This window comes from Taeniopygia guttata, chromosome 9 (assembly GCF_048771995.1).
Source record: "Taeniopygia guttata chromosome 9, bTaeGut7.mat, whole genome shotgun sequence".
NCBI classification, from domain to species: Eukaryota; Metazoa; Chordata; class Aves; order Passeriformes; family Estrildidae; genus Taeniopygia; species Taeniopygia guttata.
In genome coordinates this window covers 6,614,388-6,627,434 of record NC_133034.1, presented here as the reverse complement: position 1 = coordinate 6,627,434, position 13,047 = coordinate 6,614,388, and the positions used below count along the sequence as shown (strand labels likewise).

Here is a 13,047-nt window from a genome sequence, read left to right as displayed (position 1 = left end):
TACTCAGTCTGAAACTGGTTTTGCTGTTATTAATGCTTGAGAAAAGCGTTCGCCTGTTTCATCCCAAGCCAGCACAAAGATTTTTTTCACAGCATGTCATTAGTCTGCTCAGAGAAAAACAGCAAAGAGGTATAGCCTTGTTTCATAATGGAGTATTTTTAAATTAAACCTATTAAAGTCACCTCGTGACTGCATCCTAAGGTATGTTTATTGTACTCCCGTTATCCTGTGCAGTCTCTAGCAGCTGCCAAATGCCTGTTTTCCTGGGTAGGGATTGAGAGGTATGAACTCGAGCTGTGATGTTTGTGCTATCTTTTTCTGGTTTTACCATCCTCCCATTTAGTTCTGACTTCAGGGTGGGTAGAGTCAGTGTGCCCATGCCTCAGGCTGTGTAATACAGTGAGGCTAATAAAAAATTAGCAGATCTTACAGACTCTGTAGCACATCTTAGTGAAGTCCTGGGTTGTTCGGGATGTTTTCTGTGAAAAATGCAAAACCAAACAAATCAATGCTGGGTAACAAAAGCAGTGACAAACGAAAGGAACCCAAAGCGCATCTGTGCAGTGAGGCTTGGAGGAAGGGGCGGGCTCGGGCTCGTTTCGGTTCGGGCTCAAAGGCTCGGCAGGCTCGGGCTCGTTTCGGTTCGGGATCTTTGCGGCTTCGGTTCGGATCCGCTCGGGCCGGGCTCGGCTCGGGCTGGGCTCGAGTCCGTCTCGGCTCGGGCTGGGCTCGGCTCGGGCTGGGCTCGAGTCCGTCTCGGCTCGGCTCGGCTCGGGCTCGGCTCGGGCCGTCACTCTCCGCGTCCCAGGAAGGCCGCGCCCGGCACCGCGCGTGCGCACGGCGGACGCCGTTCCGCACGAGGGCGGCGCGCGGCGGCGCAGGCGCGGTGGGGCGGCAGCGGGGGTTCGGCGCCGGCCGGTTCGCTGGGCCCGCCCCGCTACCCCCGGCCCCCGCCCGCCGCGCGCCCGCCATGAGCCCGCGCCCGCCGGCCTGAGGCGCCGCCGGTGCCGGAGCGCTCCGCCAAGATGGCGTGTGTGCTGGAGGCGCCGCTCCGCATGAGCGTCCTCTCGGTGAGTGCCGCGCGCCGGGCCCCGCCTGACCTTGGCCCCCGCTGGGCCCCGCTGTCCGGCGGCGCCGGGAGCGGCCCTGGGGCTGCGCCGGGAGCGGGGGCGGTGCGGGCGGCGATGAGGGCGGCGGGGCCGCTCTCCTTCCCTCTGTCACCCGCGCCGCAACTTGTCCCGGCGCTGGTTTTCCCCCTACGAGGAGCCCGTTCCGTGGCTGCGGAGGCACCGGCGCTCTGGACGTGTCGTTCGCTGCTGCCGGCTCGGGCTCGCCGGCCCCGGGAGCCGCTGCTCGGCACGCGGAGGGCCCGGCGCTGCCGGCGCTGCCCCTCGGGGGGCTGCGGAGTGGGGCAGGGCTCCCGGGTGCGCTCGGGTCGGGGCTGTGCCGGTGCCGGGGCTCTCTCCTCGCGGCGTCCTGGCTCCTGCGGCAGGGAGGAGCCGCCGTGCAGGGGAAGCCTGTGACAGCCACCCTCCCTTCCCGGGGGACGGCCCAGGGCGCACAGCGGTCCTGCTGCAGCGCACGGGGCCGGGAGTAGCGGTGCAAAAGGTGCAGCCCGGGCGCTGCCGCAGGAGCAGAGGGTTGGCGCTTTTCCTTCTGTTTCCTGAAAAACTCGTGTTGGTTAAGAGATCTGGTAAATTCTTTTTTTTTTTTTTTTTTTTTTTTTTTTTTGGTGGGGAGGGGGACTGCCTGCATATGAATACACTTCTACATGTTGCAAACTTCGTAGCTGATGGGGTGGAAGCCAGCATATTTTAGAAACAGAAAGCTACGGGTTCTCTGAAGTCTAGAAGAGTTTTACATGTAAATACGTAGGTCAGATAGCTAGAAGTCTATTGCTATTCTCAAAAATACTTTCTTTGGTTACATGGTGGAAGTGTATCTGTAGAACTTATGTGGCATAATTTAATAGTGTTCCTGGAGACAAAGGAGCCCTGCTGCCTCTAGATGATTCTTCTCTGTGATGTGAGACCACAGGCAAGGAGCTGCTGGTGCCTTTTGACATCGGGGTGGGAAAGCAGGAGTAGATTCAACCCCATAGCAGATACTTGCTAAAGCAAAGAAGAGTTTTCAACTCTTAGAGTTTTTCTCAAGGAAAACTCATAAGGAAAAAATGGGCAAAGCTTAATGAAAAGAGAGCTGGCAAAAAGAAAAAAAAAAAAAGTGAGATAATGGCAACACATCCTGGCAAGTGTTCCTGAGAACCTGTAGGGAAAATTCCCTTCCCCTTTCCCACCCTTGTATTTTGGAATGCTTGCCATCTCCAACTTTGGATCTTCTCAAAAGGAATAACTAATCAGTGGTGCATAAGTGTGGAGCTTACAAGCATGGTCCTGTTGCCGAGAAGGGAATTCTCTTTGTCTTGTTCAGCACTGTGAGAATGTTGTGGGGAGTACTGTGCTGCTGTCTCATTGAAGGTCTGTGGCACAGGATCTGAAATGTAGATATGTTGTGACAAAGTAAGTTACAGAAAAATGTCTTATTATGAGCTTCCTTCTTTTGGAGAGCTTATTTGTGGGTATTGTTCTTGAGCAACATTAACTGCTCTTTGAAACTTTTTATTCCAGGAATTAATTTTTATTCTATATTGTAATTAAACATAATAAAATTGTGATTCAAGGTAGTGCTAATTATTGTAGTTCATAAATAGCTCTCTGCTAACTTGCTTTGGCACTTACCATGTTGTTATCTACATTAAGCACCTCATCTTCTCTAGATTACATTTGAACACAGGGTTGTGTTTGTGTCATGTTACCCAACGGTAACACACTGCACATTTAAATTTAATTCTGCAGGTTCCCTGCCTCTTGCGTGGGAAGTTTTGTACACTTGCTGCTGCATAAGCCATTGTATGGATTGATATAAACTATTGCAATTGTTTGCTCTCTCTCTGCAGGAGGTCACAGCCAGTAGCCGCCACTATGTCGATAGATTGTTTGATCTCGATCCCCAAAAAGTCCTGCAAGGTGTCATGTAAGTCATTGAAACACTCTTGGGCTCTTGGTTATGCATAGGCCAGGTGTACTTGATCCCACTAGAGTGACAGGTCAAGGGCAAGGAGCTCTTCCTATGGTTTTTTTTGAGAAATGTAGCTGGCAAATCTTAATATAAATATGTCAGTATTGATATAGAGATAGTATTGATATAGTCTCTCACGCTGTAGTGCATATGGTTCATAACACTGCCTCCCAGTTGCCAGAAATGAGGGTAAACATTCTGTGAGCACTGAAATTTTTTTCAGATTTATTTCTGCCTTTTGGCCATGTTTTGCTCCTCTTCCAGGTCTGTTGAGACTCTTTTTTCTTGCTGCCCTGCCAAGTCAGTGTACCTGCCTCTTACTCTTTCCCCTGTTGCCATGCCTGCATGTTGGCTTTGACTTTTTTAGTGCTTGGCTTCTGTCTCCCCATGGGAACTGCAAGCTGCAAGAGAATGCTTCCATGGAACTGAATTTGGATGCAAGTTATATTTCAGTACTTCTCAGGGTAGGAACTGAGAGAGTGAGTCAAGGAGCAGGAGTGAAACTGCTGCAAAGCTCTGGATGTTCCCTTGCTGTTCTTAGGCCATGAGCTTTCCACTAGAATCACTTTTCCAGCAAAGTGGGAAATGAGACCTTGCCCAGGACTGACTTCGGTGGTGAAACCAGACCTTTCTGGGCTTACCAGTAGCTTGCTGGCTATGGCTGTCTGATAAAACACCAGGAGAAATCAGAGGAACAAGAATGTTGGCTGTGTTGCTTAGCACGACCAGGGCATCTTATTCCAAATGTCCAGGGGCAACATGTCAGTGTCCCTTTAAAATACATGAAGAACCCAGTCTAGGTAAAAGTGTCCTGGAAGTTTTCTTGGTTGGAATACCCCCATAGCTGTATAAGAACTTTAGATACCCTGCTGTAACTATGTGCAGGTTCTTAACTCTGCTCAAGGGGAGTCTGGTTTTGCTTCCACCCCTTGGCCTTTGTGGTCCCCTCCTCATAAGGGTGGTGGGATGGTCCTGGGGAAGGATGTGTCTCACCCAGTCCCAGTGGGGTGACTTAGCCCCTCTTTTCTCCCTGGCAGATGCTCTGAGCCATGGCTGGTGTTCCATCCCTGCTCTCCTTCCTTTTCAAAGGACTGGGGCCCGCAACCCTTGGTAATCCCTTCCCTATCTTTTGATATGTTATTCATCTTTTGCAGTATAACTGATCTCCCAGAAACAGGAGTTTTAGGCAGTATCTTTGTCTTGGGTAGCATCTGAAATTCTTCATCTTGTCCGTGGGTGTCAGTGGATTCTATGCTGAGATTCTTTTCTTGTATTTAGAGACAAGAAAATACCAATTTATTTCACAGAATCTCTCACAGGGCAGATTTGGATGGTAAAACTGTATTTGTGATGCTCTGGCTGCAATCTCAATTGTGAGAGTATCTTTACTGACTCTGAGCCAGTCCTTTGTGGCAGATTTGATTTTGAAATATTGGTAGGTGGGTGTTTGATAGTCCAATTTTAAAAAAAAAATTATATAAAAGATAGAATACGAATATGAAAGAAACCAAAAATTTATACAAAAGATGGAATTTAGAGTAGTGTATATATTAAAAATTCCTGTCAGACCAGGATTCTTTTTGGGCAGAAAAATACTGCTTTGTCCTTCTTTCTTTGATTTCAGGGTATACGCAGAGATGTTGAAGTTGGAATGATCTGGTATTTGGGGTGGAGTAGGAAAGGATTAAAGTTTTTCCAGAAGGGCCTGTCAGAAGCTTTACCAGATATGCTGCATCCTTTGTAGAAGATCTTTGTTTCCTAAGATGTGCTGTTTTTTCCCTGCATCCTGGCTGGAAATACTGATGACCTAGATTTTTATTTTGATTGATGGAACTGTATGAATATCAAGGATCAGAAAATGGGCTGTTGTAAGAGGCTTTGTTTCTGCCAATTGTCTTCAGTTATGATAGTCCTGGTTTTTTGTATGCTTGAATGAATAACTTGGGCTTGGGGCTTTTTTCATTGCATCCTTGTAATTTTAATGAAACCCAACTTCTGAATGAACTTTGATAAAGGTAGAATGTGCCTAAATGCTTCTTGAACTTGAAAATCATGCCAGTCCAGTTTTAATCTTGTAACTTGAGAAAGCTTTAATTACATATCCTGAAAACATTTAAATGATTAAAATCTCCTTTTTTTTCCCTGCTTTCCCATGAATTTTCATAGAGGTGGTGTTCAGTTTTCTTCATAGAGACTATAAAGCTCTCTACCTGGTTAAGAGCTTTTTTCTTTTCCTTCTACTGGGAAAACAGAAACCATTTCCTTGTTGTCCATTACTGCTGCATGTGGATCTATTGATCTTATTTCAAAATGCTAAGTTTCCTGCAGAACTTCTCTTCACATAATTTTTGTCCTGCTCATCTGGGTATGGATAGTGGGTAGGAAGGGGAGAGTTGTACCTGCCCCGAAATCCTGAATTTCTGTTCAGGATTTGAGAAGTTGAGATGACTACTGCCTTTTTTACTGTACCTGGTAGTGCACTCAGGTGTTCAGAGCCCATCTCCATACCCACATCTGTGGCAGTGTGTGTATTTACCTTCTACTTACTGTCTTTGTAGATGAGTAAGGTTAATATAGTAGTTCCTTTCATGGACTCTAAATTGTGGCCATGCTTATGCTTGAGAGATCTTTACAGGTTTGCTTTGTGTCTCCTTAGGTGCTCCTGTGACCCTTTCCTCTTGCTGTTGTATAGCTCAGGTTTCTCCAGTGTGCTCAGAGTGCATTCTGCAAGGTCAGCACTGATGTCAGGTGTGCAGCTCTTGAGTGCAGCTTGTTGGTAGTGCATACATTGCCTCACACAGATACTGCAGTGCATTAAATGCTGTGGTCTCTCTGAGGTTCTCTTCAATGTTTTGCTGTTATTGGCAGAGGAATGGAAGTGGTTCTGTAAATTTCTGTGCTTTTATGAGAGCTTCATTTGTCCCAAGATTGTTCCTGCAGCATGGTCTTGTGCTTTGCAGTATTTATTTATTTTTTTTAAAGCATTTCTGGGTTGTGATCCTTAGACTGTCATTTTCTTTTTCACCTGCTATTAAGCTCAGGACTGTATTGTTCAGATGCAAGACTGATACCTGGTTTTATCCTCTAACTTTTTTGCTGGTCACGGGCTTCTTTGAGAGACATCTTATTATGGTTACATTTAGCCTGGTGCCTTCAAAGTGGCAATCTGTCATTTTATGGAGAAATCTGTAATCACACCTCAAGGCTGGGTTTCTGACAAGCCTGGCTTACTCAAGGTCCCAGCTGTTTCTCATGAGGCTATTCCTCAGCAGTCAGAGGGTGTCATCCTTCAGGACTTGTAAATTACCATCTTTGTGTTGCACTGAGAATTCCTGTGCTACTGCTGTTCCTGTCCTTTATGGCCAGCAGGAATTAGTAGATCAGCATTTTCCAACCTTGTGTGAGCATTTTATTTCTCAGTACAGTGAAAGAAACATCTTATAGAAATGGCACATGGTCCTCACACAGTGTGTGTTTTGCATCCAACTACTTCATTTTTGTAGTTTGGGTCTATAATAAATGTTCCAGGCACAGGTTTAGATGGCTGTGTAATACTATGACTGTTGGAGGGATCATCAGTGCAATGTTCACACTTGGTCACCACAAAAACTCTGTGAAATATGAGAGGCAACTTCATGAAGTGGGAAGAGAGTAAATTCCCATCTTAGTTCTAGTGGAGCAACAGTTACACCCCTTCAGACAGTTGTGAAGGGGCTACTTTTGCTTCTTGTTCTTGTCTGTTACACTTCTGTAACACTGAGTGATGCACAGCACTTGTTTCCACATTTTGCATCCCGAACAGCTGCTTCAGATTTTCAGTCTCAGTGGGCACTTCTGAACCTCAGTTTTCTGCAGGAGCTTTTTTGGTTTTGTGCATATTCCCTTGGCCATGTGGAAATAGAGCAGTCCTTAGAGGGTTGTTCCTGTCATAGTTTGTCCCTGTACATTTGGGGCAATTCTGTTGTCTCCCGAGCAGTACACTTTAGTAAATGCATATCCTGCATGAAACTTGGAGGTGTTAGTGGGTAACAACAAGTGATGTAATTTTTTGAAGCATTGTTTTTATGCAGAGTCATTCATATCTTGAGGGAAGAGGCTCCTGAGTCTCTTGTTGGTGCTTTGTGAACTGCAGGATGGGCTCTTTGTGGCTTGGAGCCGGGAAGCTGCAGGATCTGACAGAAATTGGAGCAGGTTTAGGTGGTGCTGGGAGCATTCCTATACTTGTTGGTTTTTCCCTTTCAAGAGGTGAGCTGTGAAGGAAAGCTTTTTGGAGGGAAAGGAGGAACTGAAAGGCTTAAACATCTGAGAATTAAGTAGTACTCTGTGAAGGGGGGCTTTCAGTGCAGTGGTTTTTGTAGTCAGGTGGAAGGATGGTGTAGACAGAGGGAAGAGAGGGAGATGCACTTCAATGCAAGTGTGTTCCTGTCACATAGAAAAGATACTTTCACTTTTGCATTTTTTTTATAGTGTAGCAAAAGGTACATATGCAGAATATTTTTTTTTTTTTGCAAGTAAATTGTTGTGTATTGTAACTCCTGGTGTAATATTTAGAGGTGGGCTAAACTTCAGGTGTACCTGTGATATTTGGCCAGCAGTCTTCAGCCTTACAGGGATGTTTAGTATTTCAAGCTTTGCATTTACTGCTCTGAGCCCGTGAGAGAATGATGGTTATTGATGCCATTTCACTGCTACTTTTGAGATTGCTGTGAAGTCACATTTCTCCAAAACCCCTCTGTTGGGACAGCCCTCAGTTTCTGTGGTGGCTTGAGGCTCAGAGTCAGATGAAGGAGGAGCCTCTGTCAGACTGGCTGACGGAGCTGGAGAGAATGGGATGAGCATTGGTCATAGGAGTGCTGAGGTGGTACTCAGAGCTCAGGCTGAGCACAGCTGAACATATCATGGCCATTCAGCGTTTACCTTCCCCTGATTAATCTGGTACATAAAGGCAGTGGCTGCTTGCAAGGTGGGGTGCAAGCAGCAGGCAGCTGGGGGAGAAATAATTCTGCCCTGTGGGCGTGTGGGGGGTGTTGTAAAGACTGAACTTGGAGGTTGGGCCCAAGGGATATGTGGTACTGAGCCCGTAATGCTGCTGAGGTTGTGATTCTTCATATTTGGTGTTGGTATTTCTGGTTCCAAGCTGCCAGTTTGCACCGATTGGAATCAGTATTAAAAAAGCTGAATTTAGTAGCTTTCCAAAAGAAGCTCATTTTCCATTTGCAATATGGAACTTCTATGCTAACATAAAGGGCTGATATTTCTAGTAATATGCAAGGGACAGAACTCTATTTACCATTTAATTTGTGTACCAGATGATTCAGCTGTAGTATGTGTGCTGTGTTTTGGTGCTGAACTGATAATGTCATTTGTTGAGATGCTTTTATTTGGGGCTTGCAGCAGAAGGCTAGCTCAGAGAATTACTTGCTAAAGTATACTTCAAACAGGCATTATCTGAAATGTCCAGAAACTCCAGAATGAGGGAGTTTATGGGCATATAGATATTAGGGGATTTCTGTTCTAATGAGAACTTAGTAACACCCATTTGAAAAAGGGAATTTAGGCTTGACTGGGTCAATACATCATCTTAGCTCCGATACCTATTTGGAGACAATCTCCATGACATGAACCTTCATGACAGAAGGACTTCTGATTATTATGATCTAATCAGTAGTAACTATCTTAAATTAATAGGGTTTGGTGATCCTTCAGTGGTTGTTGGCCTAAGGTGCAATGGATAGTGTCAAACAATATTCCAAGCTCACATTTAGAACAGCCAAACACATGCTGCAAGGCAATTTTAAGGTATTTTTCTATCTTGAATGAAACTGAAAACTTATCCATGTGGATCACTTGTGGTGGGTGACGTTCTGCAGATAAAGAGTGGTGGGTTTAAAATGAGACAGTGGACAAAAGTAACTTTAGATAAAGGGACAGTGAATGAAGAATAGTGCAGTAAAAATGTAGTGTTACAGGTACCTCTTGGTTTAATGAAATTTCATTCAATTTTTGCTTAAGCTGTGGGATGCACTTCTAAGTGCTGAAGGCAAGCCTTCATACTGGGAAGTGAGATATCCTTGGGACAAGATAGAGACATGTATTTAATATTTTGGGTCATTCATGTGAAGCAGCAGTGGTGGAGCTGCTCTTTTCACATGGTTTGGCTGTTTCAGGAGAGTTGTGAAAGAAGTGTTTTGCTGATCACAGAGGTGGTCACAGAACAGGGATTTTCTGAGTGAGAATTTGTGAGAGTTCTGCTGAGCTGCAGCTGCTTTGCCCACACTGCTGTTGGGGTAATTCTTTAGGACCTGGTGTGGTTAAATAGCAGAGATTGATGCTGAAATTGAAATGCTGATAATACAGAGCTCTCTCTAGCTATGGTTCGTGTGGTTTTGTTGGTTTGGTTTTTTTAGTTTATACTGGTTACATGATGGAAGTTAGCTTAACTCCCATCCACCACTAACTTCAAGCACTTTTAATTTGGGTTATATTGTTTTTAAGGCTGACTGAGGCAAATTGTCTCTTTGTTACTGATCTCATGCAACTTGTAGCACCATATCCAGACTCAGTGCAAAGGATGAGGCAGTAAAATGTGCTTGGGAGAGGTGGGAAAAGCAGCATCTCCTTTTGTCAGACCAGGTCGAGACTGGAAAAGAACTTGAGTTGAAACTATAGCCAAAGACATGGAGAGATGACATTGTTAAGCTTGATCAGAAGGGCAGCATGTTAATTGAATGATGAAAACTCCTATGTGGAAGTGAAGGTTTGGTATGAGAGGTTTCTTCAGTCTGTCACATACAGCAAGAGGAGCATTGGAAAACACAATAAATTCGGTGTAGGAGTAAGCTATCAATATCTCTAAATACAGGTATGGGTCAGTGAAACATCTCCCTTTCTATTTGGTAGACTTTCTTTGTCAGGAAATTTACGACATGGTAATTTGCCTCTGCAGAGAGGATACTTGAGATAAGAGTTCAAGCATTTTCAATGGCATTGAGCTATGGAGGAGTTGGAGTAAACAATCACTTTTAGCATTATGTGTGTTACATTCTGCTGTTCTGCAGTGCTATAATTATAGCCAGATGCTATTCTTCTACAGCACTTTGATTTTATGCACTGAGACTACAGAATTAAGATTGAGAACAATCATGAATTGAGGGGCTTTTGTTTAAATGTTTTTTGTTTAGTTTGCACTGTTTGTTGATTGTGTCACAGTTTCTAAGTGTTAAAATTCAAAGGAGTTGAGTAATACTGTCTAACTGTGCTGCTTTGTTCTTTCCTGTAAAATAATCTTTTTTTGTCGTATCAACTGATACTTTTGAATGGGATTAGAAATCTTGAAACTTTGCTTCCCAACTTGATGATGAACCTTAAAAATAAGCTGATTTCGGGACTTTTGGCTTTGCTTGAATTGACAGGAGTTTGTAAAATATTATTTACTTGGTTGGACCAGCAGTCATGTTGGTCTCTACTTACTAAAGGAGTAGAAAACAGTTTTAAGCCATAGCAGTATCCATCTTAGAAATTAATTCTGTGACAATAGTGATGGCCGTATTTTAACATGCAAAACCTGGTCATTAAATCTTGACATTGCCTTCCATCTGTCTATAAAAATGGGAGAGTGGAGGAAAGAGAGCAGGAGACAAAAGCTGTAGGAAGCATAACTGTCCAGACTTTAGCTCCTCAGCAGTGAGCTTCTGGCTGTAGTCCAGCTAGTTCAGGTGCCATTTGCTTATATGATCCTGAAACTTAGAAACTCTCCTGCAGCTGGGACAGCTGTTTTTTGTTTGAGCAGTGTCACTGTATCAGCTGCAGTACCTCAGTTTTTTAGAAGGTTGCATTTTGAGTTTTTGAGAATGCTGCTTTGTGTCACTTTGTTGTTGTGACTTTGGACAGCCCCTACTAGATAAATCTCCAGCCCTAACAGTGCTTTGTGTTGGGAGCTTCGTCTGGCTGCATAACTGGCTCAGAATCTCTTGGAACTATTTCATACTAAAAGTGAAAGCATTGGCTGGAGGTGCCAAGGGCTACTTTTCCTTCTGTGATTGTTCAGCTCATGTTTGATACCCTTCTCTGTCTAGGAACCCCTGAGATATGGCTCTCTGCTGTTTTCAAAAGCCATAAGATGAGGAAATGTCATGCAGGCTCTTACTTCCTCCTCCTCTGTGGAGTTCCTGTGGCTGTTTCCTCAAGTCACTCTGGCTCATTTCAAGATCTTTTGTGTTGCTTTGGTGGAGGGTGATGTAGGAAAGCTCCAGGGCTTCCTAACAGAATTTTGTAATTTATTCTGTTTGTGCTTGATTTACTATATTTAAAAATGGAGGTGGAGCCAAATTGTCACCTTGTCATTGAATCTATGCTGCTTTCTCAGGGTTTCTTTTGCAGGAGAAAGGCAGGTATGGGGGCTCACTGGGGATACTGTGAGTCTTTCTTTTCTCAATTGGGACCTGAGCTCACTCTTGTTTCATTGGGATTTTATTCTGTGGAAGGAGTTCCAAACTTAGGAACTGACTTCATTAAGATGTTGAACTTCAGTAACTTCAGCATAGGATAAAGGTCAGCGCTTCAGCTTCCTTCTGCAATAGTAATTTTCATTGACTGCTAATTTTCTCAGAATGTAGGCATTTAGTAATATTGGGTTTTATTGGTTAGGAATCATTGAAACTGAAAGACCATATTTTACTGGCAAACTGTTATATTTAATATCACTTCTCACTTATTTAAGTGGCTATATCTGGTGCCTTTAAACAATTACACATTAAATATCACAATAAAACCAGAACTTCATAAACAGTTGGCAGATTAGTTCCTCTTGTAACTCTTGACAATCTGTATTTAGATGGAAATTAGATTTTTCTTTAGTTTAATGTACTCCTAAAATATTTTAAACACTCATGCTGTGTTCATATACTAGCATGCACTGCACTTTATAGCTAATTAATTGAACTGATTGCTTTTGGGTTACAATGTTCTGAAACATTGTTAGAGCTGATAAACACTACCCAGTAATTTTTTCTGCTTTTCTCAAGTTTGTAAGAAGAAAATCACCCTTGCTGCTTTTCCAGTCTCAAGGATTGTTTCATAACTTAAAGCTGAATGGTCATGGGTTCTACTGATGAAACAATATTTTTATTTCTTTAAGAAGCAATAAGAGATTGAAAAAGCTGGTTTAGCACTTCAGGAAGCAATATACCCAAGCACTTAGCTAGGATCTCTGCAGTATTTTAATGTTGGCAGCCTGTGTTATTCCTTCTTGCAGGTTTTTTCCATATAAATTACTTTATTGTACTATAATACATGTCAGCATAAATATCAGATTTTAAATCTATGCATTAAATTGATAATAATGCAGCTTATTTTGTTAAATGATTTGGAATTTAGTTTGAACCTAAACTGAGATTTAATAAGCAGAATATTAGAAAAACCCAAACCAAAAACCTAGCCAACCTCAAATGCATCTTAAGGGCTCTGTTTTATGGAGCTTCAGGTTTGTCTTTGCTCTCCACAGAGCCGCTGTTCTGAGCTGAGAAACTCACTGGTGCTGAGGTGTTCTGGGTGCAGGTGCCAGCTCTGGGGTTTTTTTGGAGGCTGCTCCAGCTGTGCTGGTGCCTGGCAGCTGGCTCATAACCTGAGCTTGGAGCTGGGAATTGGAAAGGCTGGAGCTCCCTCTGGATCATGGTCCTGTCACAGCTTCGGCCTGGAGTCACCAGGGCTGTTTTGTTCTTCTGCAGTTCTCATTTCCCTGTAACTGCATTGTTACTGCTGTTCTCTTTTTCCTTGTGCCAAGGACTCCTTTGCACAGAGGGAATGGGAGCAGGGTGCCTGACATCTGGAAATAAAGTGGGGGTTAGTTTTGGACTATGTTTCTGAGGTTTCTTTGTTACCTCTTGTACAAGATAGTGATCTTTGCTGCTTTTTTTTCCTTGGATGTATCTCATGATGTCTTGGATCTGAAATCAGTCAAGCTTGAACTTG

The 13,047-nt window shown here is 43.8% G+C and overlaps 1 protein-coding gene across 7 annotated transcripts in view; it reads left to right on the top strand.

Moving 5' to 3' along the window:
* The first annotated feature begins 894 nt into the window (after positions 1 to 894).
* The window catches only part of ARMC8 (armadillo repeat containing 8), a 60,490-nt gene continuing 48,337 nt past the window's right edge, over positions 895 to 13,047 (top strand). For 3 of the 7 annotated variants that reach the window (XM_030280409.4, XM_030280406.4, XM_030280405.4), the window contains exons 1-2: positions 895 to 1,070; positions 2,957 to 3,033. In XM_030280409.4, coding sequence (XP_030136269.1) covers positions 1,026 to 1,070; positions 2,957 to 3,033 — 122 coding nt within the window. In that variant the 5' untranslated portion in view covers positions 895 to 1,025. Of the gene's footprint in view, positions 1,071 to 2,956; positions 3,034 to 4,115; positions 4,189 to 13,047 lie in introns of those variants that run through there. The other 4 variants (XM_030280407.4, XM_072933532.1, XM_072933533.1 and 1 more) reach the window with 4 other exon arrangements.